The sequence below is a fragment of the Zonotrichia albicollis genome, chromosome 6 (genome assembly GCF_047830755.1).
Source record: "Zonotrichia albicollis isolate bZonAlb1 chromosome 6, bZonAlb1.hap1, whole genome shotgun sequence".
Taxonomy (NCBI): domain Eukaryota; kingdom Metazoa; phylum Chordata; class Aves; order Passeriformes; family Passerellidae; genus Zonotrichia; species Zonotrichia albicollis.
Genome location: NC_133824.1, coordinates 11,107,693 through 11,133,140, shown reverse-complemented (window position 1 = coordinate 11,133,140; position 25,448 = coordinate 11,107,693). Strand labels below are relative to the sequence as shown.

Genomic DNA, 25,448 nt, shown 5'->3' with positions numbered 1-25,448 from the left:
TGGAGGACATTTTTGTTGATAGGCCAGTCAGATTTGTAAATAAAGTGCTCAGATGAGTAGGGGCTGTATGTTGACTTAAAATTATTCCTGCAAAAGCCCCTGTGAGATGAGAGCATTGTTCACTGCAGTTAGATGTGAAGGACCAATCTGCTTTTATGCTAGCAGTGCTTCAGGTTGCTGTGCATGGGAATTACTATATCAGGGCAGATGAGCAGTGGATCTAATTCTGTGTACTGTCTTTGACAAGGCTTAGCACCAAATGCTTAGGTATTCCCACCTCTCAGGCTATTTATTTATTACCACCACCCAAATCCAAAACTCCAAAGTAGAACCTCAGAATTACTGTGAACAGGACAAGTTAGCAACACTTCAACTCTGCTGTCAGCTCCTGACAATGTAGATTCATTTATTCCATGCTGCATGACAAATTTAGGCATTATATTTCTCATGCATTTTCTAATACTGAATTTGTTCTACAGTAGAAACCTGTAAGTAAATCCACATTTCAGACATTTGACTCTCGAGATTTTGTTGCTTTCAGAGTTATGTATTTTTTCAAGTTAATCTTATTTCTGAATCTCCTACCTAATGGAGCTTTAAAGATCATTATTTTATTTTGTGTAGATGAGAAAAATACTACAATTTTTTCTCTTTTTCAGTTTGCTTTCTTTGACATATTTATAGTGACATTACATTCTGTTCCAATATTTCTTCTATGTAATTACTTCCTATAAGCTTTTCTGTTATTGAATAGCAGAGAGAAACATTTTAGAAGTTGGCTGTGTTATGAAATCATAAATACTGACAAAAAATGAAAAATAGTTGCAGCTATTACAATTCACTGTATTAGCTGTTTAAACTGATGGATTTTCAGGTGATAATGTAACTTTTGTGGATATAGTTTGATTTTACTTAGGTTTCATTTTTCTCCTGGCATTTGTCAAAAATATAATAGAGGAGTACAATCAAGTGTGGACCTTTTTTTGAAAACTGCACTGGCATTTCTTTGCTGCCTCTTGTGGCCTGCCTAGGTGAAGCTTTTGGGTTTCAGTGTATCAGGAAATCATGCAGTTGTCTTTCTCACAGTAGTTTTGGGAATCAGATCAGTGAAGTTTACACAAGTGGATGAGGATGTAGCTCCTGTACTACGGTTTTGACTGAATCCTGATATGCAGTAAAAAATAGTGTAGCAGAAAACACTTTCAGGGTTTTGTAAATGAAATTTAAAAATAATAAATATGTAGAGAAAGCAAATTTCACCAAAGAAATCAAGATCATTTTATATATTTATATTGTAAATGATGTATTGACTATATGCTCGTATACCACCAGCTGGTTTTGAAACCTGCTTAAATGTTAAATGTAGTGACTGTTTTAACCCTAAGTCATTATCATTTTATATATATATATATATATTTATATATAAATACAAACTCAGTGTTAAGAGTGCTCTATCAGGTACCAAAGTAGGTATTGGTGAAAAGAAGGATGGAAAAGAAGACAAGATGAAACCTGTGAATAAGCTGTAAGGGAACTAGTGGAAAAGTGTTACATAGCATCGTAGCTGTGAGTTTTATATGCTTTTACTTCTTCTAAAGGCAACTCAGAATGTATATGTTCTTAAATGTTGCTGAAATGCAGTACTCAGCAAGATCTGCCTTCCTTGTTTTGTGTCTGTAGCTGGTAATTTTGGGCCTTCTGGCAAAAGTTTCACAGCAATTGTGACAAACTTGGCAATCCTGCTGGTTGGCCACCACTTCTTGCTCTGAACCAAGTGTCAGATCAGATATTCTGAGGTCAGTGTGAAAACTGATCTGCATCTCCAGAGCTCAGCTGACAAGTGTTCTAGTGAAAGCTCACAAGGAGAACAAGTATAAGCCTTCATTATACCCACATGCAGCCTTTGCAATTTGTTCTTATCCCTTAGCTCATTTCAAATATTCAGCCAAAATTATGGAATTGCACATTATCAGGTTTGAATTCCAAGGAAGATATGAGTTTAAGTGTTGCGGTTTTTTCTTTCTTCTCACTGTAATATCTGTTTATTTTTGAGCAGCCTTAAAGCCACATAGTTTTTTGTGTTACTTCAGCTTAGTGCCTTTTTCACAGCAAAGGGCAGATTTGGTAATTTGCTGAGATATTTTTGCTCACCAACACATCTCAGAGTATGTTGGTATATACAAAGCATGGTGGGAGAATCCTGAGAGTCTTACATACTATATATATATATATATATATGAAACAGTTATATACTGTTTGAGTTTGTATTTTCAATTATGTTTAACTCTACTGTGTAATTAAAGTTTCATATACAAAGTAAAATTTTAGGCTATGCTTTAGGCTTCTGACTTAGGTTTTTTGAATCAATCTTTTTGATACTTAACTCCATTGATTGTAGTGAAAGGTGGATAGTACTGGCTTTGAATATGTAAACCAACTAAATGCCAGAAGTAGATGATGTGATGAATACTCTGCCTGCATGTGCAAGACACATTGGAGGCAAGGTACTTCAAGCCTCCCTTTTGAGGTTAAACATACTCTGGTTGATGGAAAGTGAAGTCTTAAGGGTGGAAAGGCAGTGGGTTTCCAAAAAATGATCAGTTTCTATCTAGCTCTAGACAGATATCTCTGTCTTTATCAGTCTGAATGTAAGTTAAGGTTTTTTAATTCTCCTTTTTCTCTTTTGCTTCCTTCCCTGTCTGCTGTCTATTTCAGGCTCCATGGTGTTTTGGATAAGCTGCGGTCCGTGACTACTGGTAAGTAAGAAAATTAAATTTTGAGTGAAGGGAGGCTTATTTTTTCTGTCTAGTATTATATGTCTGAGTTGTAAAAATATCTTGTCTGTTTCGTTATTTTTTTGTTTCTGTGGTTTAATGTAAAAGTGAAAGGTACCTGTCTCCACAGAACCAACCAGTGTAAAATCTTCAGAATTGAATATCTTTGAGAGCAGCGTGCCTCCCAGCAAAAGCAGCTCATGTGTGAGTGATGAGAGGAGGCGGGACGATATCTTGCCCCCTCTTGCAGTGTCAAGCACTCGGACTGAAAGAAATGATTCCAGAGTTTCAACCAGCTCACAGGAGCAGAGGAACACTGCTGCCAGGTGAGGCTGCTGGCTACTTCCTAACACACCTTCAGACACCAGTAGTTGTGTGAGTGTAATAGCCATTCTAAAGAGTACAGACACTTGGAAAGATACAAGTACTTTTGAAGAGTGAAGCATTGCTACAATTTGTTGTAAAAAAAAAACCATTAAGTCAGAACTCAGCTCTTTAAGCAACTTAGCTTAAAGATTAGATTAGGACCTAGATTAATTAATCAAACTGAAAAATATCAGTGTGTTAAATTTGTATAAACAGTAATACATTAATAATTCTTGATTAAAAGACAATTCTCATTTTTCAGGACTTGACTTGCAGATAATAGTTGGTGATTTCTTTTTTAATCAGGCAGTCTTGTGAAGATGGTTCTGCATCCCGCTTAACATCTACGGTCAAGCCTTTGAGGGAATTGTCACCTTCTGAAGCTGTAATTGACATTAAACCTGAACCAGATGATCTAATTGATGAAGACCTAAACTTTGTGCAGGAGAATCCTTTGTCCCGGAAGAAACCCATTGTGACTGTGACTTACGGTTCCTCTCGTCCCTCGGCCGAGATCTACCGGCCCCCAGCTGTCAGGAGTGCAGATGGAAACGTTCACGTGCCCAGATTGTCTCAGCAGGGCAGCCTGCAGGGGAGCCGCCAGTTAGACACACAAGGCTGCAGGTCTCTGGAAACAGGCCAGCTGTGCAATCCAGAAGCATTTGGCAGCTTAGCAGAAGGTCACAGACCCACCTCCAAACTCGGTGCTGATAAAGTGGGCAGTGAGGTTGGTACAACCTAAACTATTGCGAAACTCTATTCTTGTTAGGAACCTGAATTGCTATGTATGCTTCAGTAAAATCTTGACCTCCGAGAAATCAAAAGACTTCTGTCACTGGTACCAGGTTTGAGATTTCATCCTTTGAGTCCACTGGTAAAAACAGATTGCATAATTTGACATCATTATCTGAGAGCTTGCTGCATTTCAGGGTTAATTACCATATTCATCTTCATGCCATACTGGCTTGGACTAACAGGTTAGCACATTGTTGAGGTGCATATGATGAATCAGAAATTATAATTCTGATCTTAAGCTCATTGAATAAGCATGATTTTCCCTAAGTGATATGTATATAGCCCCAGCTTTACAGAGTCTTGTAAATCAGGATTTTTGGTATGCTGTTTATTAACCCAGATACATTGATGATGATGAGGATTATTATTACTATTCTCTTGAGAACCATGTCAGTTAAGAATTCTTTGGGATGGATGTTGTACAAGGATAAACTAAAAGATGATTGCTGCCCTAAGTACTTTGGAGGCCAAGCTAAGCCAGTCAGGGTGGTAGTCCTAGCTGATAGACTATCTGTGTGAATGAAGAGCCTTTTTTGAGAGGAATGAAGGTAGTTATGGCTACTAATGTTGTAATGATCTTACAAACCTTGTGTTGCAAGTGCATCTATGTTTATTGCAGCTCCTAAAGTTCCCTGTCTTTGCCACTGCTTAATTTTGTATAAAGGATAATGAATTTTACTTGGAAATCCAGAATGCTTTACAAAGATACATTGTGGTGTCTTAGTTTTTGAGAATGGAGAAGAGCAAATGAGAATATAGTGATTTATTTAATGTACATAAATCATTGATGAATGTCTGGAACATCTCGCCTTGGAAATGTTCAAAAAAGGTCTTGTGATACTTTTCTTCTGTTACTGTTGCATGAATAATGTCCAGAAGAGACAATAGGGACCTTACACTATCTAAACTGGACCATTCTGACTGTGTGTAACAATTAGCATCTTTTGAAATATGTAGTTTTCTTGCTTAAAATGAGGCGTTACACCTGTCTGAAATTAGAGTTGATACAGAGGAAGAAAGTAATTTATGGTGATTTCACTTTTCTCTCTCTCAGTCTTTCAACATACTCATCAGACGAGTACTATAAATTTCTTTGGAAAACCCTGGTTTTCTGTAGGCGTTGGATAATTTTTCTGTACTTGAGAGATTTTTTTCTTATTTTTTCCTAAGTGGTGTTTACATTTTAATTTCCAGTGAGATGTTTCAGTGTAAATGTGTCTGATTTTCACATTACCCAGAGCAGTCTCTTGTCCAACTGGAAGGGAAGTTCTCCATCTGCTGGCTCCAGGTGGAATTGCAGTGCTTTCTTTGCTGGTTTCTGCTAAATGAGCCGTTATGCCTGCTCTGTGCGTTGTAGGAGGAAAACTCCAGGAAGAGACGGCTGCCTGTTGTAAGCTCGGTGGTCAAAGTGAAAAAGTTCTGTAATGATGGAGAGGACGAAGAGGAAGAAGAAGACTATGGATTGCGAACAGGAAGCATCTCCAGCAGTGTGTCTGTGCCTGCAAAGCCAGAAAGAAGGTACTGAAGATCTCAGTGTTTCTGAGTTTTCAAGAATTAGTATCATGAATGAAAACTTTGGAAGTGGGGAAAATCAGTTTGCACTTTCAAGAATTGACAGACAAAATTTAGTAAACAATTTTTTTATATTTTTTGTACTATCTCAGAACTCTATGGATGAGATGCCTGTTTATGCCACACTTTTGCCTTTGATTTTGTAACCTCTTTTCATTATTGCATGTAAGATGCAATGGAGTGTGAATTTTTACATTATTTGGGTGAAGTTTACTGGCAGAAGAACATGAATGTTGACATGTTTCAGACCAGGTATTTATTGTGGTAAAATGATTTTTCAGTAATTTGATTTATTTTCAGGAATTTTTTTCAAACCAGTTATCACTTGTTCTTTACGGTGATTTCAACTTTTCAAACAGTCTTCAGAGGTTTTTCCTTTTTTTCTGCTCCCTAATTCTAAGTGTCAGGCATTAGTCAAAATACATAGCTTTTGTATCTGATTTTTAACAATAGAGTAAGAACATATTAACTAGAGAAGAGATGGTTCTACTGACCTACAGTGCTAGCTTGTATAATATTTATTGTAAGCTAATATACTGTATTTAATTTATCTTCAGTACCACAGCACATTGGTCTGATTTAAGCTTCCTTATTGTTGATGTTAAAGACAAGAAGAAAACCTTTTTTTACAAATAATATGTTTTTGATAGAGTCATTCTAATTATGCAGCTGGATCATATTTCTCAGTATGGCTGCATAGTTATTGGTGCCAGCACAAACATAACAAGAGATAAGTGGTGGGCAGAGGTTGGAAAAAATTAATGGCAGAGAGTGCCTTTCATATGTAGCATGGTTTTACAGCAGCTTGAGAGGTGAAATCACACATCTGGGCTTCCATTTTTTAGAGTGTTTTGTGGATCCCCATCTATGAGATAATAGATTAACTGAAAACTGTTTTGGATAAAATAATTGTAGGTGATTTCTGTTAATATTTTTCCTGTTGAAATAACTGTCTTTAACATGGATACTGTTGCTGTGCAATCCATGTCTGATTAATTTTTTTTTATTTCCCTTAGACCTTCATTGCCACCTTCAAAACAGGCCAATAAGAATTTAATACTGAAAGCAATCTCTGAAGCACAGGAATCAGTTACAAAAACAACCAATTATTCCACTGGTAATTAGCATTGATTTTGCTTGTGTTAATCTGTGATATTTCCAAATTCTCTTGTATAAATCCAAGCTAAAGAAAGCGCTTAGAGATAAGACAGAAAGCTAAATAGCAAGTCAGTTATACTTGAGGGATTTACTGTGTCCTGTTTCATTGCATTGATGTTCAGTGATGAATTATAAAAGCATAAATGAGGGAGAGGGTCTTTTTGAACCTAAGTGATCCTATGAATCTGCTGCCATTTCTTTGTTCTATTCTATTTGCAAGCACTTCAGCAAAGGGTAGCTAGCATCATATGAAGAGACATATGGATGTTCCATGATTATTTATATGAAAGATGGAATGAAAAGTGATTTCAAAACTGTCAGAAAGTACCATGTTAATTATATGTAGAAGTGGCTGAACGAGTGCTTTGCTGTTGTCACTGTAATCCTTCTCATGCTGTTTTGTCTTAGGAGTTCTGAGGTGCCACTCAGGGTGCTCTGTGCACATGCACAAATACACTAGAACAATAAGAATTTTACAGATAGCTAAAGGTGCTTTTTGTGGAGACAGACACTTGGGATTTTGTGTGTGTGTAGGAATTTGTGAGAGTTATTTTAGCATAATAGATCTAAAAACAGTACTATTGTGGGATTGGGTAGTATGTAAATGATTTACCATTGTTTCTCTGTTTAAAGTTCCACAGAAACAAACTGTTCCAGTTGCACCAAGAACTCGAATTAGCCCAGAAGAATCACAGTTAGAAGTGATTCATGTGCAAAGCAGACTGCCTGTTCTGAGTTCTCAGCTTCAAGTAGAAGAGTCAAAGGAGCAGACAGTTGAAGAAATTCAAGGTCATCTGATAATATTTTTCAAGAATTTATTCTAGGGAATATCATTTTACAAGCTGAGCAGCGAAAAATAAAGGAATGCTTTTAATTTTTAAAACTGCATCAGAAGTTGCATGCAGAACTGCCCTGAAGACCATCCAGCTTTCAAAAGCATGGCTGTCAGATAGACATGTATCCAAACACACAAACTCAGGGGATTTAATCAGTAAGCAAATAATGTTACAGCTCTGTGGCATGTCACTGAAGAATTATTTTGCATAAGCACTTACATTTGGATAGCTTCTCTTTTCCTCATCCTTTGCATATTTTCCTTAGTATCTTGTAGGAGTAATTCTGTCACAAAGCTTAAGTGAGAGTGAAGATTCTCTAGAGTATTTGAAACAATTTTCCAGCATATGAAGTATTAAAAGATTCTTTGAACACATGGTTTCCACACAAATGGTTATAGTGTTTTATTTTTCAGTTTAAATATAAGAATACTCTATTTGCTCTTACAGGACAGCTGATACCAGGCTAACTGTGTCAGCTTTGGTTTTTACTTCTGTTTTGAATCTCCTAAAGGCAGTCAAAGTGCTTTTTCAGCATGGTTTTCTTATAGAGGATGGGGGATTGTCTTTGTTAGTCACAAGGAATCATAGAAGTAAGACAGGAGAAAAAATATTTCTATAACAAGTACTTAGTTGATACTTGCTAAGTGTTTAGATATTTGGATAATGAATCAAATTTGGTTTTGAGTAAGATTTTTGTTACATCATCCTATGATCATTGTAAAGGAACGGTAAATATTCATCATTTTAAAAAGATTTTTGCAGTTGCTTATTCCTAATATAAATGTATTTGGAATCTTTCTGCCACCTCAAAGTATGTGAGAAAAAGTTTTATCAGCCTTTGAATTAATGCACAGAAAATAATTATGCCAAATATTTTCACTCTTTTGCCATTGAAATGGAAATGACAGCTTGCTTATGAAAATGTACAGAAAGCAAAAATAAATGTAGAACAGTGCTGCTCTGATTTGCTCTTTTAAGAAGATTGTAAAGTAGTCCCTTGCTACTTGCTTTCCTCTGTGTGTGATTTCTGAATGGCCAACTCTTCTACAAATGAGGAGGAGGAACTTGGCCTTCATCAATTGCTGTGCCCACAGACCTCATTTGTACTGAGCAGTGATTATGGGAACGAGTAGTGTCCTACAGTGCTTAGATTTTGCCATGTTACTGTTCCTGAAACAATGGGAAAAGGGTTCAGCATAATAATGAAAATTACTTTTAAAATGTTAAAAGTGTGAATGTTTTTATTGTTGATTTTTTTTATCAAAAGAATTAAGAGAGTGTGCCTCAGTTCTCTAATCTATAGTTTCATGTTGAGATGATGTTAAATATGCTTCTTATTGCTGGGTTTTTTTTAGGAATTGAACAAAAGGAGCTCTCTTGTCGGCTTCAGATTGATCCTATGATTGAAGATGCCTTGCAAGTGTCTCAGGGTTAAGTCTCGTGATCTTTTATTTTCAAACCTAGTATTACTGGCCAGTGAATGTTAAGATACTCCTTTTCAATTAATTATACTGATTTCTACAATTACCTAGTTTCTACATCTCTAAGGAATGAGTGCATTACATTAGTAGCTGTTCAGAGGATGAGAGATTTGGAGGGGGAGGGAGATTGCACCCCTTCGGTGCTGTTTCAGCATAGCCATTCCACTTAGAAAATTCCTGATCTGACCTAATATGGCTTATGGCTTCTGTGGATCCACCCCTGTGAAATTAACAGGAAAGTAAAAATGTTTACTGGAAACTACTGGGAAAAAATTAAAACAAAGTAAGATTAGCTTAGTGACCATCTAAATTGATATTAGGAATATGCTATAAGAGTACAACTGCCACCTTATTTTACTCTTTTCTATGTAATTTTCTCCCAATGCAGATTACTGTGACCCAGAGTCTCTGGTGCACTCGGATACTCGCTCGTTCATCCTGAAGAAGCCCAGGTTGTCAGAGGAGATGGCGCCACAGAATCAGCAGCTGGGGAAGAAGGGCACAGAGGCCGTGCGAGTTCACTCAGCGCGTCTCATACAGACACGGTGAAAAGCTACTGCATTTAGGGGGGTTGCTAGTCAAATTGCTTGTTTGAGGTTTAGATGGAGCCCTTTGGTCAGACTTGTGCTTTGTCAGGTCAGTCAGGAGGTGTGAAATCATGCAAAATGGATTGACTTTGAATAGTAGAAGAAAAAAAGCAGGGGCAAAAAGCCTTCCTTCTCTAGAAAAATAATTGTAGGGTCAACTGTAGCTTGAGCAAGTCATCGATTTGCATGAAAGAAAGAGCTGAAGTACTGCTCTTCTGTTCTGATTTCTGAAATCTTAGTCAAGTAACCATTTTGCTTAAATTGCCTTTAGTTTTATACCTGTTTCACCCTTGGATTACATTTCTTAAGAAACATCTTTTAACATAGTATTGAGTGTGGTGAATCCTGGACAATGATTTAAGGCTCCTTACTGGAGAGTTTGACCAGGAGAAGCTTCAAGTTCATGTCAGCTTCAAACAAAGTTCCAGGTAATAAATAGTCCTACCTGTTACAAGTTAAAGCCACTCTGAACAGCATGATGAACTTCATCACCTGGGCTGCTGTGCTTGAGAAGCTGCTGGTGTTTCCTTTCTGTGAGTGGCTTTCAGCAGCCTGTGTTAATTGAAAACAAAACCAACACTGAGCTAACAAACCGAAAAGGATAACCTGGCAATATCACAGTTGAAAGCTGTGACTCTGCTATAGGAGAGAGGTACATTTTTCCATGTGAATAGGTCAGTTTCTGACTGCTTCAGTCTGAAAGTTCTAGCTCATGGTGTTTTTCACATTCTGGTTTCTGTCCATTATACAGTGTAGTTGCTTTTAGCCTCACTTCATAGGGAAGCAAAGGTTATTCCATTGCTGGTTGTCTAAGATGAGAACTCCACAGTTCTCCAATACTTAGAATCACTTGTCATTCAGGAAATCCCTCTGGTGAAATGGATGGGATGGTGAAAGGTTGGAGAAAATGTATGTGTTCCCTGTTTTAATGCTGCTTCTTATCCATGCTGACTACTGTCAGATACAGGACACTAGGCTGTTGGTGTCTGACCTTTTAGTCTGGCTGAGTGTCAAGGTTCTTAGTACCAGTATTGCAATTCTCTCATCCTAGTTCTAAAAACTTTTACACCACTTGTTTCATAATGTGCTTTTCAGTAATTTTGAGGAGACACACATTTGGTGTGTTAAAAGGTTTGTAATTCCAAGAGTGGTATTTGCTCTCTTTTTCTGCCTCAAAACTGCAAATTCCACAGGATTGACTGTTTGTAAATAGCTTTTGGATCCACAGCTTTTGGATCTGACTGTTGAGCAGAATGCAACAGACTGAATTTGTACCTAGAGCTGTAGTTCTTATTAGTGCCTCAAGGGAGACTAGAAGTCCAACTGCTAACTGGAGTGCATTACCAGTAATTGCTAAAAGAATGTCTGTTACTGCTCAACTCCCTATTGATTAGCTTGTACTACTTTCACTCACTACCACAGCTCACATTCACTCAAACCTCTCGAGTCAGAAAATGTGAATTTACTACATTTCTTTGTTTGACAGAGACCAGCTTGCACAGCCAGAGAAACCTGCTAGTCCCAAGTTCATTGTGACCCTGGATGGCGTGCCCAGTCCACCAGGATACCTCTCTGATCAGGAGGAGGAAGAGATGTGTCTAATGGAAGGATTGAGGCCAGTTACCCAGCACATGTATGCTGCCAAAGGATTGAAAGGTCTTCGAGCACAGCAGATGCAGATTGTAACCAGGCAGCTGGAGAACTGTGATGGTAATTATACTGACCAACAGGTGTAACCTTGCTGTGCTGCTTGAGTATGGCTACACCTCCTGGATATAGAAACCAAAGTGGTGGTGTTTATTCTTCAAATTAGAGCATTCTTTAGGCAAATGAAATCTAGGAGTTCAGTGGGACCATCTCTTCAGAAGCCTTTGTCTTGGAATATTAGAACAATACAGCACATGGTAGTTCTTGACACATCTCAGTATTGGTAAAAATTTGGTTGGGATTTTTTAGTTGATTGAGTTAGTTTGTTTGTTGTTTTTTTTGGTTTTCTGCAAATGTAGTTGGTCTTCATTGCCAGAAATCTGCCCTTCTGGTTGACCTGTTATAATTTGTCCCTGTGCTGATGGACAGGTGATGTTACAGTTAACACACTGACGTGCCTTGAACCTTTAACAATATGTCAGATGGTATTCATGTTTCTGTCGAGGGTTATGACACCACAAGGAGCCTGGTAGGGTAAGGTGTTGGTAGAGTCCAGTGGCGAGCACCTGAAAGAAGAACTGAATAGTGTGTGATTTTACAGATTTTTCTGTGTTTTCTTTCTATCTTTCTTTTGAATAACATGGGAACTTGCTTGCTGAACCATATGCTTGAATTGTTTAGAATGCTGACATGGTGATGAAAACCACAGAGGTTAGTTTTGTCATAGGCCTGTTGAATACATGCCTGAGGGCTGTGCTTGGATTCCTGTTTTTTACTTCGCTTTCTCAAGAAAATAAGGATCTTTATTTAATGTAGTAACCATGTATCCAAATTTCTGAACTAAATAAAGAATACTGTTCGGCGCTGTACTGAGAACCCTTAAATTGCATGGATCCAGCTGTAAATGTGTAATGCAAATATGAGAGCACCATAGCAAAAGATCTTTTAAGTCATGTCCTTTCAGTTCCCTGGCTGCAGAAGTACTACACATATCAGGCAGCCTTAAATATTAAGGGAATGTTGTGTATTCATGCACTTCACTTACACAGAAAAACAGTTGTTAGAGTACTTCTTGCAAATCCATGCTTTGCTGTGTGTAGCCTCAGACTCCTCACCAAAGCTGTTTGGTAGAGGAGAGTGTTGCCAGCACAGTCCTAGCTCTGTTGAAGATCCTGTGAATTTGCAGGGGTGGCACTGAAGCTCACATACAGTCAGATCCATGTGGAAGTGATCTGCATGAGCCAGTGTGGTCCTACAACAGGATGGCATTATTTGGCTGTGGTGGGTTGCAAGGAGAAGGCATAAATGAGGCTAAGGATGGAATGAAGCTGGAGCAATTTGTGTCATCAGTGGGATCAGAGAAGGAAGTCTAGGCAGTGCTGGAAAACTTTGAAGAGCCAAAGGTTTAGGCAGATTTGGGAAAATAAGACAACAGCAACATATGTACAATTGTGAATTTGGAGAATAAGGTTTTATAAGGAATTTAAATAGGAGAAAGTCAAAGTCCCATGTTCCTGTAAGGATAGTGAAGGTGTGGAATGTTTCAGCTTAGAGTTTCTTAAAACACTTTTTGGATTAGAGTCTGGGTTCAGGTAACTGAAGTGTCTTAACAAATTACATAGAACTGGTTCTTCTTTAGTAGATGCCCCCATAATAACAAATCTGATTATCATAAAAATTGATATTTAGCTTTCATCTGTTGAAATAATTTTCTAGAGTAAAAAATATCTTGGAGAAAGAAACATAGCTATAATTAACTCATGCTCAGCAGAACAGTCATAACTCAAGTTCAGTTGGGATTATTGCCTGTCTGTCCAAATCTTTAAATCAAAATTCAGATTGAAAAAGAAAACTGATTTATTTTGCTTGTAAACAGTGCAAATTTGATCTTTCATGATCAAACTGCCCAAAGGCAGCTGTCAGTCTGGTATTAAGACTTTCCATTTTATAGTTTTGGAAATTTTCTTCAGAAATTATGATGTACATAAACTTTTACTGTCATGACATTTTGATTAAGAGAGAATAGAAGTACAGTGTATTTTGATTATGCTAGATTGTTTACACCAAGTTGCATATAGAATCATAAAGGTCCCAGCTTAGGGTTGTTTTTTTTTCTTCTTTCTTACCATCCAGTGGAAATGGAAGACTTAAGTATGCTACAAAAGCAGGAGAAAGTGCTGGAGCGCTGCAAGTACTGGCCTGCCTGTAAAAATGGGGATGAATGTGTGTACCATCACCCCACACTACCTTGCAAGTGAGTAGTACAGAGCTTATCTACTATTTTGATTTTCATTCCAGTGCTGCAAACTTCTGCACTGTGTCAGTAAATATTCCAAGGGACCAAAGTGCCCTGAGAGTGAGGTGGTTCAGTTGTTCACTGCATGGAGGGGGGCTCTGCAGGAAGGGCAGCTGAGTGCAGCAGTGTGGGTGCACAGCTCATGCACTACATCGTGAGCCCCACTTGGGAAGGAACCAAGACATGCCCCAGCCCTGCTGCACCTCTCGCTTTCGTGTGCAACAGATGTTTGGGGATTTTGCTCCAAGTATGAGCTTTTGACTCAATTTCTTTTTCCTCAGAGTTTTTCCTAACTGCAAATTTGCTGATAAATGTCTGTTCATCCATCCAAACTGTAAATACGACGCAAAGTGCACTAAGCCAGACTGTCCTTACACTCACGCCAGTCGACGAACCCCCCATCCATCTCCTAAACCAGGTGAGCACATCTTGTTTTCTGAGCTTTCAATGATAGTGCTAAAGGGACAACAGTATTTTTGGAAGCAGAAACTCACAGTAACGAAAAAATATTTTTTTGCTTGAGTTAAACTAATTTTCTTACAACTCTTAGTGCAAGATGAAGAATAATAATCCAGTTCTACTGCAAAAACTGTTACTAGAAAAATCCTCCAATGCTTTTATGCAGGAGTCCCTATGAGGGCTGTGCAAGGCCAAAGTGGTGACTTGCACAACTTGTTCTGTTTCTCTGAAGGAATTAGCCAGCGCTGCAGTTTTGCTAAGATTTTTTTCTTAAATTGGACACGTGTTGTACCAAGGGCTTGTGACACACACTGAAAACAGAGGCTTCTGCCTTTGAACATTTTTTTCTTTAATGCCAGTGTAGGAGTGAAGTTGGTGTAGTGATGAGATGACTTTTGGCATGAGGTTACTTGATTAAGGCAGTAGCTATGTTTGATATGGGTTGGTGTTGAGCCTTTGAACCATGCTGAGGTGCAAGGACTTTACTGCATGATCTTCTGGAAGTAATTTAGCCCCTAGTCACAGTTCATGCAGTTTGTTACCTTGCCAGACCCCAAGCACAATGTGCTTGTCTCCTGTGTCATTTCCAGCAGCTCCTCTGTATTCCTGGAAAGTGCAGTGCCTGTGCTTATCAGTCTGGTCAGTTGAAACTCTAACAGGCTTCCTGCTGTCTAAATTTAACATCTGAGATTCTCTGCCTACCGGAATCTCTGTGATGGGAAGAACCAAGTTAAACGATTACCTGATAGCCTTGTTTTACTCCACGATCTACTAACTGCATTGGGAAATGCTGGTTTTATTTCTTGCTGAATTTTGGTGTATTATAAAATGGAAATTCTAACAGAAAGATTGATATATTTAAGGTTGTGCAGAGCTGTCTTGAAAAGGCAATTTATTCAGATCCAGACTCACTTCCTGTTCTTTTTGTTTCTGCTGTTAGCACCCCTGCCCACACTGTCCGTACCCTCCAGCAGTCCGCTGTGCAAGTTTTTTCCAGCTTGTAAGAAAATGGAGTGTCCATTTTACCACCCAAAAGTAAGATATATCTCCTATCTTCCTTCCATTCTAGAAAGAGACTTAAAACATGCTACATGGGACAGAAAATGTTAGTAAGATTTAACACTTTTTTCTTTTACTGTTCACATTTTGACTTGGCCTTATAAGCATAATACATAAAAGTAGTGATTTAAGGAATTTGGAAAATTATACTTTCAAGTTATCTTTCTATCAAATGCTGCTGGGGAGCTTCAAACAGGATATAATCTCTTCAAAATATACCCAGCCAGGATGCTGGGGGCAGAGAGGAGCCTTTTGGGAAGGAATACATCTCAAGACTCTTGACTCTTCCATCAGATCTGCTGCAAAATACAAAAAACTTTTAAGATTGCCCAGTTACCCTAAAATTTATTAATATAATCTTTGTACCACAGGAGTCTATTACTTGGGTAGTTGTATAGAATTGTGTCCCTGCATGTAATGCCAGGAGGTGTAGTGCTTTTTCCAGCCCTAATAATGCCAAAATACCCATGCTCAGATACTATGAGCCAGAATATCTGGCTCATTCTCCCCCTCAGGTAATGCTGTGTCATTCTCCCAACTTGTACACAGAGATCAATTTAAGCTGAACTCTGTAAACTCTTGCAAGCAAAGGAATTTCCACCAGTCAGTGCAGTGGCAGTTTTGGAGCATGAAATTCATAGTTGGTACATCTTGAAAAGGATTTTTTGTCACTGGCTTGAGCTGGTTGCCCTGGTGGAGGTGGGTGTTGGCTCAGTTGCAGGTGAGATGTGTCACACAGCAATACCAGGGTAACAGTGCAGCTCAGCATCTTCAAGTGTTCAGGCAGCCAGCACTGAGCAGCCTCTTCTGAAATAGTTTTGGTTTCAGCATTGTAGGTTTAATACACAGTGTACAAGACCAGACTGCACTTTCTACCATCCCACTGTTGCTGTACCTCCACGCCACGCCTTGAAATGGACTCGAACTCAAGCCAGGTGAGAAATACTCTAACCCTAACCAAGAAAAATAAAAGGTATGTTATGGCATTAGTAATGTAGTTTTACTCACAGAAGTAATATGTGTGTGAGGAACAGCAAACATGTTTGAAGAAACATATCCCTTATGGGCAGCTTTCTTTTGAAGACAACCCTGTGCTGTTGTTTGGTCGTAGTTGTATAAACATTAACTGATGTGATGCAAGCCTGATAAACAGGTGCCCTGCAGCTGAGTCACAGCAGTCACTGGAATCCTGACTTGGACAGGGGGTGTTTTCTGAGGTGTGGTTGAATAAAGCTGAAGATCCTTTTACCATTGTTTTATCTTATGTCTAAGCTGTCTTTTCCACAATAGGTTCAGCTGTTTTCTTGGAGTGTTTGTGGCAGAGCAGCTCCTTCCTGTCCTCTGCCTGTGCTTTCATAAACCAGTAGCAGACTTCCCAAAGCTGCAGCTGTGGGCCTGCCATAAGGCTCATGTGATTGAATGGTCCAATCCCCTCTGCAAAGGTTTCAACCATTACAGGGATGGGGCACAGAGCAGTTCTCAAATCATCTTTACAGAGGGGCAGAATTGTTTCTTATGGAATTGTTTTTTTCTTCCTCCTCAGTGAATGAATATGATACAGCCTGGGACTGAGCTTTGCCTTCTCTGGACAGTAGAGGACAGGAGGATCAACCACCAGGACACAGGATGCTAGGAAAGACTCATACATTTTGGACTTTGAATATACATTGTTTTCATAAAACGAGATTGATTGCATACTTGAAATGTCTCTAATTTTCCAAGTTTGTAAGTTTGGACAATTTTACATTTTTTTTACGCTGTAAGAAAAAAACATCTGTGTAAGAAAAGTTTTAAGTTCCATTAAAAACCTTCAAAGCACATTTTTTGTTCTGTTTGTGTAATGTTCCTTGTTTAAGGGTTGGTGTGTTGAAGAATAAAGTATGGCAGCAGAAGCACTTGGAAAGCTTATTCCTGTGTTGGAATGGTACTGGGAGTACTTTTTGTGCAAGTGTTTGGTACGGTGCACATGGCTGCACTGCTGTCCCAGCACCCAGGGACAGGTAAAGACAAGTGCTTTGTCTTTTGGGTGTTGTTCAGTGCAGTGGTTTTGTCACAGTCCTTCTGCTCTTTAAAATGGGGACAAAAAGACAAAGGAAAAAAGCAGCTTCATAAGCCAGAACAATTAAAGAATTATTGATACTTTTCTCCACTTAAAAACCCTATGAATTGCCACTTCACTTGGAAATAGATACTCTGAGATGTCTCCATTTATACTCAAGAAAGTACCACTGAACTTCTAAGGAATTCTTTTTTCCTTCTGAGCACACTGTGGTTTTCTCCTTCTAGAAAAATAATGCACACACATGCCCATAAATACAGTTCAGTGTTACTAAAATGATGAAAATGATACAGTTCAGTGTTATTAAAATGATGAAAATGATGAAATAACATAAATGCACTTTTTTATTAAATCTTTTTTTATATTTTGGGGAACTACATTTTCACAAAAATATACAAAAGAATTTCTTTTTACAAATATTTACATTCAATATCAGAAAACAATGATAGCTACATATTTTAAACTTAAATTTGACAAATATAGTATTGAATTCCGAAACTTAACACTCCAGGAAAAGTATTTTTAATTTTTTTTAAATAAAGTACTCAAAGTTCATATTCAAATTTTAAAAAATCTTAATTAATGCAAAAATCTGACATTTAATTTATATATATATATATTTATATATATATACTTTAAATAAACATACAACATTGTTACAGGAATTAGATGTTCATGGTGGAAACCAAAATGGAGTACACTTAAACCCATGATCCATATAATATATGACCATACCTTTGGACTACTTTAAAATACCTTTTTTTCTTTTTTTTTCTTGTTAAAGCAAGAGGGATTATCTGACACACTCCATAATGAAACAACAAATCTGAACAGACAACTGCATTTTAAGCTTAAAGAACTACAGTAAAATATTTTTGTGAGGTGACCTGACAGGGGGCTGGAGAGGAGAGGATGTGCTCTGGTGTTGCACAGAGCACTGCTGGAATGGGTTTCCAGATGAAAGACTGCAAAGAACATTATTTTTCTACAGAATTTCCCAATGCCTTCCTAAGCTGTCCCTTGCAGAAATAGCTGCCACCATGAAGCTATTTTCCATGTGAGATGAGGAGACAAGAATTTGTAAGGACAGCAGAAGACCAGGACCATCTCCATTGCTGCATTTCCACTGCTGTGCTGGGCTGTCACCAACCCACAGTGTTCAGTGTGAGAAAAGCTTTTCCTCTGCTAAAAACTGAACAAACCAAGCTACAAAGCTAAACCTGCATTTTTAAAATAATTAAATGGTTCTAATGCATTTACTTAATTTGTTACATTTTCAAGTTATCATTTTGGGCTGGAGTGTATTCTAATATGGAATTTTACATTAAAAATGCTTTAGCTTGCTTCACAAATCAGTAATGCAGCTTTTCCATTACTTTATTCTGTATACCTATAACTGAACTAAAAAGCAGAAATTAAGCTAATTACCAGATACTGCTTTAAAAAAAAAATCAATCTATTTTGCACCTGAAACCACAACACCAGGGTACATAGTAGCAAGAAAAGGAAAAACAGACCAGAAATGTGTGAAGTACTACCCAACAGCACCAACATTTCACAAAAGTACAGGAAACCATTTTTATTTCATGCAATGTGTGTCTGTGTTCATGCCTGGAGTTCCTTTAGAAATGATATTTACTGGATTCCAAAAGAAAACAGTGTCACACATGTCCTGGGTGCAACTGGTGGTTGAAAAAATCATGGTGTTATGGCAGTACCACTTCCAGCTCCATTGCATGGAGAGATCCATGGAATGGATCCAGTGGATTCCCCCTTCTCCCCCGTCTCAAGAATTTGCAATTAAGTTAATAGAAAATTAATTTTCAGCAACAGAATGCTCAGGATTGGCTTTAGTCATTACAAATGACCACCAGCAAATCTGTGGTTAAAGTTGGCCTTCTCAGCCACTACATTGGAAAATTAAACTTATTTGGTGGCTGGGAGGGGGGAGCTGGGACAGGGGCTTCTGTGGGAAGGAGGCAGAGTAGTAAGAGCCAAAGCTAATGAAGGAATAATGGAGGATATTACATAAACATGTCCTTTTTTACCCTAAAGGCTTACAATCCTGCAGAGAACTGAAACTAAAATACCCCTCTACTACAGCCCTTTTTCAGAACCCACCAATGCAACGCTTAGTTAAAACAATTTACATTTTATTCTTATGACCTCATCTTCTTCCTCAGCCCCGCTGAGAGCAGCTGGAGGCAGCACCAGCTTTATGAGCACCACACACAATGGGACAGTGGCAATTGTCCCTTCATCTTAGAGAACTGCTAAAGCACAACTGGCCTTAATCCTCTGGTTTCACACACCCATTATGTGGGTGCCACTTAGTAGTTAGGTGGATACAACCTGCTTTCCTTTACAAACAGTGCAAGTCATACAGATCACATCACTGCAACATGACAATACTTTGGGGGATAGCATTATAAAACAAAAAACATTTGAGGTTTTGGTTTCTTTCTGTTTTTCAATAAGCTCTCACATGACATCACTGCCCAAACTAGGCAAGATATGTGCTGCAAAGGGCAAAATCACTTTGTAGGGTCTTGAAGGTATCCCACAAACAGCAATAGAAACAAAGGAAACACCTACGATGGCTTCTGGAAGAGAAACCCAAACATACCAAGCAATAGGAACATCCTGCCTCTCATGTCCCAAACACAACTGCCCTCTTGCAAGTGGAGAAGGATCAGTCCTACTATTCATGCACAAATTTTGTGTTTCTTACAAAGAGTTGCTATAAGTCCAGTTGTCTAACCAGCACCTATAATGGGCTTGGATTGTTTTTTCCATGAAATTTACCATAATCATTTCCCTTTTTAATAATGGTTTACTATGGGATAAAATAAAAAACTTTGTACTGATTTATTTCTCTGATATATACTGATTTATATACTCAGATGTATTTGTTGGGTCTAATTACATTCACCTGACTACCTCTATATTTGAATGCCCATGGCATGGAACCACTGAAGGAAAATTTGGCTCAGGTAGGATCTGAACCACCCTCTGCAGATTCCTCTGTGCTGTCACACCTTGAGTTAAATGTAGAGCCCACAGCTTTCATGTCTGTCATCTTAAATGTTGTGAATGCCTGGGAACTGAATCAAGAACTGCTGAATAGGAAAGAAATGAGAGGCAGTAATTGCAACAGCTTGGTTAAGAAGCGTTTTCTGAAGTATAATGTTTCTTTGGTTTAATATTTTTGTTTGAATAACATTTCCAGAAGAGGCCTATTAAAACAATCCAGGTTTGGTTTAGGTAGAAAGATAAGTAGCCTTTTAAAATACATCCTTCAACTCTTTTGCCTGAGCTCTCAGTACTACAGAGCACTTCTGTCTTTACAGCACTTTCTTTGTTCCACTGTATCCACTGCAGCTGTGGGTAACTCGTGCTTTGCTGCTGCATCTCGGCTCTGAACAGGCATCCCACAGGTAAGGGAGTGGGAGTGGCTGCATCTTCCCAAAAACAGAGCAACCAAAACTCCCTGCAGCCTTTCCCTGAGCACTCTGCTGCTCTCCAGCCCTTACACTTCCCAAGCAGCCACTGGATGCTTCCCACCTGAAACAAGATGTTTGCCACTCACCACCACCTATGTCACTTCTTCCGTCTTTTGCCTTTGCCTACTTTTGAGTGTTCCTTTCTCTGCTTTCCTTTCTTCTGCCTTTTCTCCATGTTTGTTTACTGGTTTCCTGTTACTGCTTCTTCCACCCTATGTTCCATAATTCCCAAAAGCAGAGGAAATTATTAGCATTATGGAAATTAGAAGAATTGCTGACTGTCATCATGCTAAGACCTTATGCCTTTTGTTGTTTTGTTTTAAACAGAAGGGTGGAGAAGAGAACACACATTCCGTGCTTTTTTTCCACTTCCTTTTCAATGAAGTAGTGAATGAGTTGGATTGCTGATTTCACACTTAACCAAAAAACCAGATCAAGGTATCAAGGTTGTGGTGGGTTTACTGATAGTAAACTGAGAAAAGTATGGTGATTGTTCACCTGTTCTAGTATCAAATAGACTGAGAAAACCATCTAATACTTCTTAGATGCAAATGATTTTGGCAAGGAAGCTTATTGTGGCTTTTATGCATATTAGACACCTAAAACTATTCTGTTTGTATTTCTAAAAGGAGATATCTACAGTTTAAGTCTGAAGTCAAAGCTAAGTGAAGAGCAGAAGGCAGGACCAACAAAATAAATGTGCTTGGTGTAATCACCCAACAGTGAATGGCATGAAGAATGACAGCAGGCTTTGGCAAGCACATGGACCTATCCACATGAGGAGAAATCAAATGCTGCTAAAAAATTTAGAAAAACAGAGCCAGTTGCAAGGAAGCATAAAAAACCACTCAGAACAAAAAAGCACACAAATGCAATGCAACTAGGGGTGTTTACACCACTGATGTGGCAATTCATTTTGTGATTTCCAGTCTTACTTCCCCTTCTGTAGGGTCTACAGGATGCTCCTCTTTGTCCAAAACATTGACAAGATGACTTCTCTATAGCTTATGTTAACAGAATTATTAAAAAAAAAACACTTTCAGGATTAAGGCTGGTCACCGACACTGACAATGAAACAGGGAACATGCCACCTTGCCCAATTAAATGCTGTATTCGAAGCCAAGATCCTTTGCTGTGACACTCTTACACCTTGCCCAGCACATCCAGCCCTGGCTGGGTGGGACCCCAAGGCAGGGGAGGGGTGCATGGCCGTGCTCAGGGTGGCTCAGGGGTGCTGGGGCTCTTGGCAAACTTTCCTTCAGCTCAAACTGTGGGCTCAGGTGCTTCAGGCAGCAGCTGAGAGAAATGGACCATGGTTTCAAACTAAGCCACTCCTGAATGCTATCCAACTCCTGCTCCTGGTACTGAAGTCCTTTGTTTTGGTCTTGTTTTAGACTGAGGAGATGTCTCACCTGCTGGACCTGCTTTCTGATGGCACAAGTGCAGGTTAGCATTAACCTGATTGCACTATGGCAACTTTCAGTTCTAAATGTGTTTATTTTTTATATTTCTTTGCTCCTAGGAGCTGGATTTTCCTTATTCTCTCTTTTTTTTCTAATTATGTTTATTAGCTTTAAATGCATAATTATTTTATTAACTGAAATATTATTTTTACTCAGTTCTCCAGTTAATTTCTTTTATTACCAAAAATATTGCTGACTAAAGATCCCAAAGATGTACGTTTGCTACTAACCAAAAAGACAAGCTACAGTAAAAAATCATCCACTGTAAGTTATTAAATTATACAAAGACCTTTTGCTTCCCCTTCCCTGGTGCAGAAGAGGTTTTCTCCAGCTTCAGGCAAAGCCCTCCTGCTCTCAGTTCTCTCTGATGCTTCCACATGAAAGGCAGTCACTGGTCCCTCCACATTCCAGCTTCTTCCCTGACCTATCCTACAGGGTTCTGTCCTCCTATGACTTCTCAGTGGAGCATCCAGCCTCGAGCTCCAGTGCCTGTCCCCATGTACACATGCTTCAAGCACGGGTGGCAACAATTAGCGAGTTACTACAGTAGCATTTAATGTAAACAGCAAATGAGGCACAGTAGCAAGCACCATCACAGACAAAAAGACCAAAAACACCACAAAGCTGCCAGCTTGGGCCATGCTGACAGCCAGCTCTTCCCTTCAGCAGAGAACCACAGCTGCATTATGCTCCAAACTGCGACTGAGGCTCTGCTCACTCTCCTCAGCATTTGTGACCATTCCCAGCTGGCTGCCCCCATTTTTACCTGGCAAACCACAGAGCAGTTTCACCAGGGAAAACACTGGCTACCAATGCAGGCTGCAGGAGGAACAATGCTGGCAGTTCAGTTTTTAAAGAGCTCCTCAGCTTCCAGCTCCCATGCCAGCCCTTTAGAGCAGCAGTGAGGTTTGGAGGAGAGTGAAGCAGGGAGACCTGGAGGCTGCAGCCCTCAGCCCAGTCCCTCCCACCCTTTCTGCTCATCTGCAGCTCTGGTGTGGCCTTTGGGATTCCTCAGGGGAAAAGCACCAATGGACAAATTATCAGTGGAGAGGCACAGCATTCATGAAGGGCATAGGGGGTGGGAGGAGAAGAGGATCAGTGACAGGGATTGGAGGAACAAACCCACTTGATCCACACACCTCCTTCACTGGGGGAAGGCCTACAGAAGAGCTCGCAGAGCCTAGGGTTTTGTGGGGAAAACTCAGAGACAGAAAAATATGGACTTTGATCTGGCAGTCTGAGTAGGACAGACTATGAGTGAGCTCTTGAAAGTCATCCATCTTGATCCAACAAAAGGCAACTTGAAAATAGAGGCAGGACAAACCTTACTTTAGGTGCGAAAGTCCTGCACAGATGTGTTTAATAAGGGATAGAATCACAGCCATAAAAGAGCACACTGCAAACCATTTCCCTAGTAAAGAGAAGATATAAACACCAGAGACTAATTTGCACGTACAACAGACAGACAGAAAACAAGGTTATGAGACACATCAGGTCTAATCACAATTCTCATATGCAATTCCCCTAAACTCAAGAACATTACTGCCAAAATCTCCCTGTACACTCATGACCAAATCCTCAGAGTTTTTGCTCCTGTTGAATAGCAGGAGCAGCAAGACTTTACTAAGAACCAGCATGCTGAGAAACCTGATAACTGTGTAGTTCATCAACTTCTTTAAAATAAATATTCACTATAGATTGATATATAAAATATATTAGCTAAGACAGTTGGGTAACTAGTTTTGTATAGCACATAACAAGGAGAGCACAAAAGTTTGGCTCTGTAACTTTTCTCCTCCTTCTCTTCTACCTGCAAGCCCTCCCATTGCTTCTGTAACCAACATGCACACAAGATGATTACAAGAAGAAATGAGGTTTAATTCTTTTTCATCTGGCATAAGAAAATGCAAGAGATGAAAAAACACCAAAGCCTCTTGACTGACCTAAAAAAGTGCCACTGTCAAAGCAATGCTGGCTTACACAGAAAGTTAGCTTTCTGTGCACAGCAGAATGCCCCAATGGAAGCAGTGCTGATAATTAGTGATTTTTGATCCCTGCTATATTGCATGAAAATTAATCTGTAATGTTTCTCTATGGCATGATTTAGACAAACAGCTGATGAAACCTTCCTCACTTGTACCAAAACACAGCTTTGTTCAGGATTTTATTATCACTGAAATGTTTTTCCAACTTAGAATCTCAGTTATGTTGCAGGATAGAATAAATGCTCGAGGTGACAGCAGGTCCATTCAAAGAAGCAGATGATTGGACATTTTTACAGTCAGAAGAGAAATCTGAATAGAGACATCTCCCAGCTAGTCCCAACTCTATTAAAAGTTCAAATGTATAAAATATAATGCTCAGAAAGTTCTCTCTGAATCTCCTCTATGATGCTGAGAAAATAAAATCAATTCATATTGCTCTGAAATTCTATTTTTGCCACTGCTGACATGCCAAACTTTATCGACAAGAAGACTACAAAATCCTCACCCTGGTCCTCATTTCCAGCAGAGAGGCTCACAGCCCAGTCAAGTAACACAGCAATAATCTCTCTTCCACTGAGAATACTTTTATTCACAAGGCAAAAATTGGAGTTAGACTTTTAGGTAGTGGGCAAGGCACTCGCAAAGTGAGCAAATTTATTTTTGCTCATAGAACTAATTTAATGTTTAAGTGCAACAAAAACACTAAATTAGCCATGAAGATCATGCATATCCAACGGCTTTCACCAGACATGACTGTGACCCAGGCCTCTAAATACAGAAATATTTCAGTCACAAGGAATCAACTCTATTATTTTCTGCTTCATCAGATATGATGTTTCCCTTTGACCAGCCATAGAAATATAATTTCTATTATAATAATTAAGCATTTATTAAAATACTATATATTTAAGAGTTAATATATGGTCTCTCTCTGTAATAAAATATGGAATACTCTTTTTATCTATGCTATTTAGATCTCAAAACTTAAAGGAAAAACATTCATGCTGAAAACAGATCAATGTACAGCACTAGGTCAGAAATAGCATCTCTTGATTAAAACCCCAAGAACTTGCTGTGAAACTGTACATTGATTAACAATTCACTTTTTCCTTTCATCCACATATTTTGTTTTCAACATCTGGCAGTGAGTGGAATACAAACCCAGATTTTCTGACACTGAAGCAAAACTAGCAGCCTCAGTGTGTCCATCCTTCTGGCAGACTCCAGGTCTCGTCTGTCAGAGACAGACCGCTCTGTGTCTCGGGTCGTTTCTTACGCATGCAGGGCACAGCAGAATGTCGCATTGCAATCCTGGGTGTTTCATGCCTGGTACCTCATGCAGTTTCCTCTTTGCAAGTCTCCATGTCTCTCTCAATGAGGCATATGCACACACTTCCAAACAAATAAG

General features: G+C 38.9%; 2 protein-coding genes across 7 annotated transcripts in view; one reads left to right on the top strand and one right to left on the bottom strand.

Annotated features, from left to right (window-relative positions):
• Positions 1 to 18,266, top strand: part of ZC3H14 (zinc finger CCCH-type containing 14) — a 22,795-nt gene extending 4,529 nt beyond the window's left edge. For both annotated transcript variants that reach the window (XM_005483147.4, XM_005483148.4), the window contains 14 exons: positions 2,716 to 2,756; positions 2,905 to 3,100; positions 3,447 to 3,867; positions 5,293 to 5,453; positions 6,524 to 6,624; positions 7,299 to 7,454; positions 8,857 to 8,931; positions 9,371 to 9,527; positions 11,056 to 11,279; positions 13,350 to 13,470; positions 13,794 to 13,930; positions 14,912 to 15,006; positions 15,859 to 15,965; positions 16,574 to 18,266. In XM_005483147.4, the coding sequence (XP_005483204.2) occupies positions 2,716 to 2,756; positions 2,905 to 3,100; positions 3,447 to 3,867; positions 5,293 to 5,453; positions 6,524 to 6,624; positions 7,299 to 7,454; positions 8,857 to 8,931; positions 9,371 to 9,527; positions 11,056 to 11,279; positions 13,350 to 13,470; positions 13,794 to 13,930; positions 14,912 to 15,006; positions 15,859 to 15,965; positions 16,574 to 16,580 (1,999 nt within the window). In that variant the 3' untranslated portion in view covers positions 16,581 to 18,266. The remainder of the gene's footprint in view (positions 1 to 2,715; positions 2,757 to 2,904; positions 3,101 to 3,446; positions 3,868 to 5,292; positions 5,454 to 6,523; positions 6,625 to 7,298; positions 7,455 to 8,856; positions 8,932 to 9,370; positions 9,528 to 11,055; positions 11,280 to 13,349; positions 13,471 to 13,793; positions 13,931 to 14,911; positions 15,007 to 15,858; positions 15,966 to 16,573) is intronic.
• The window catches only part of EML5 (EMAP like 5), a 97,665-nt gene continuing 90,042 nt past the window's right edge, over positions 17,826 to 25,448 (bottom strand). For all 5 annotated transcript variants that reach the window (XM_074542507.1, XM_074542508.1, XM_074542509.1 and 2 more), the window contains one exon: positions 17,826 to 25,448. In XM_074542507.1, coding sequence (XP_074398608.1) covers positions 25,412 to 25,448 — 37 coding nt within the window. In that variant the 3' untranslated portion in view covers positions 17,826 to 25,411.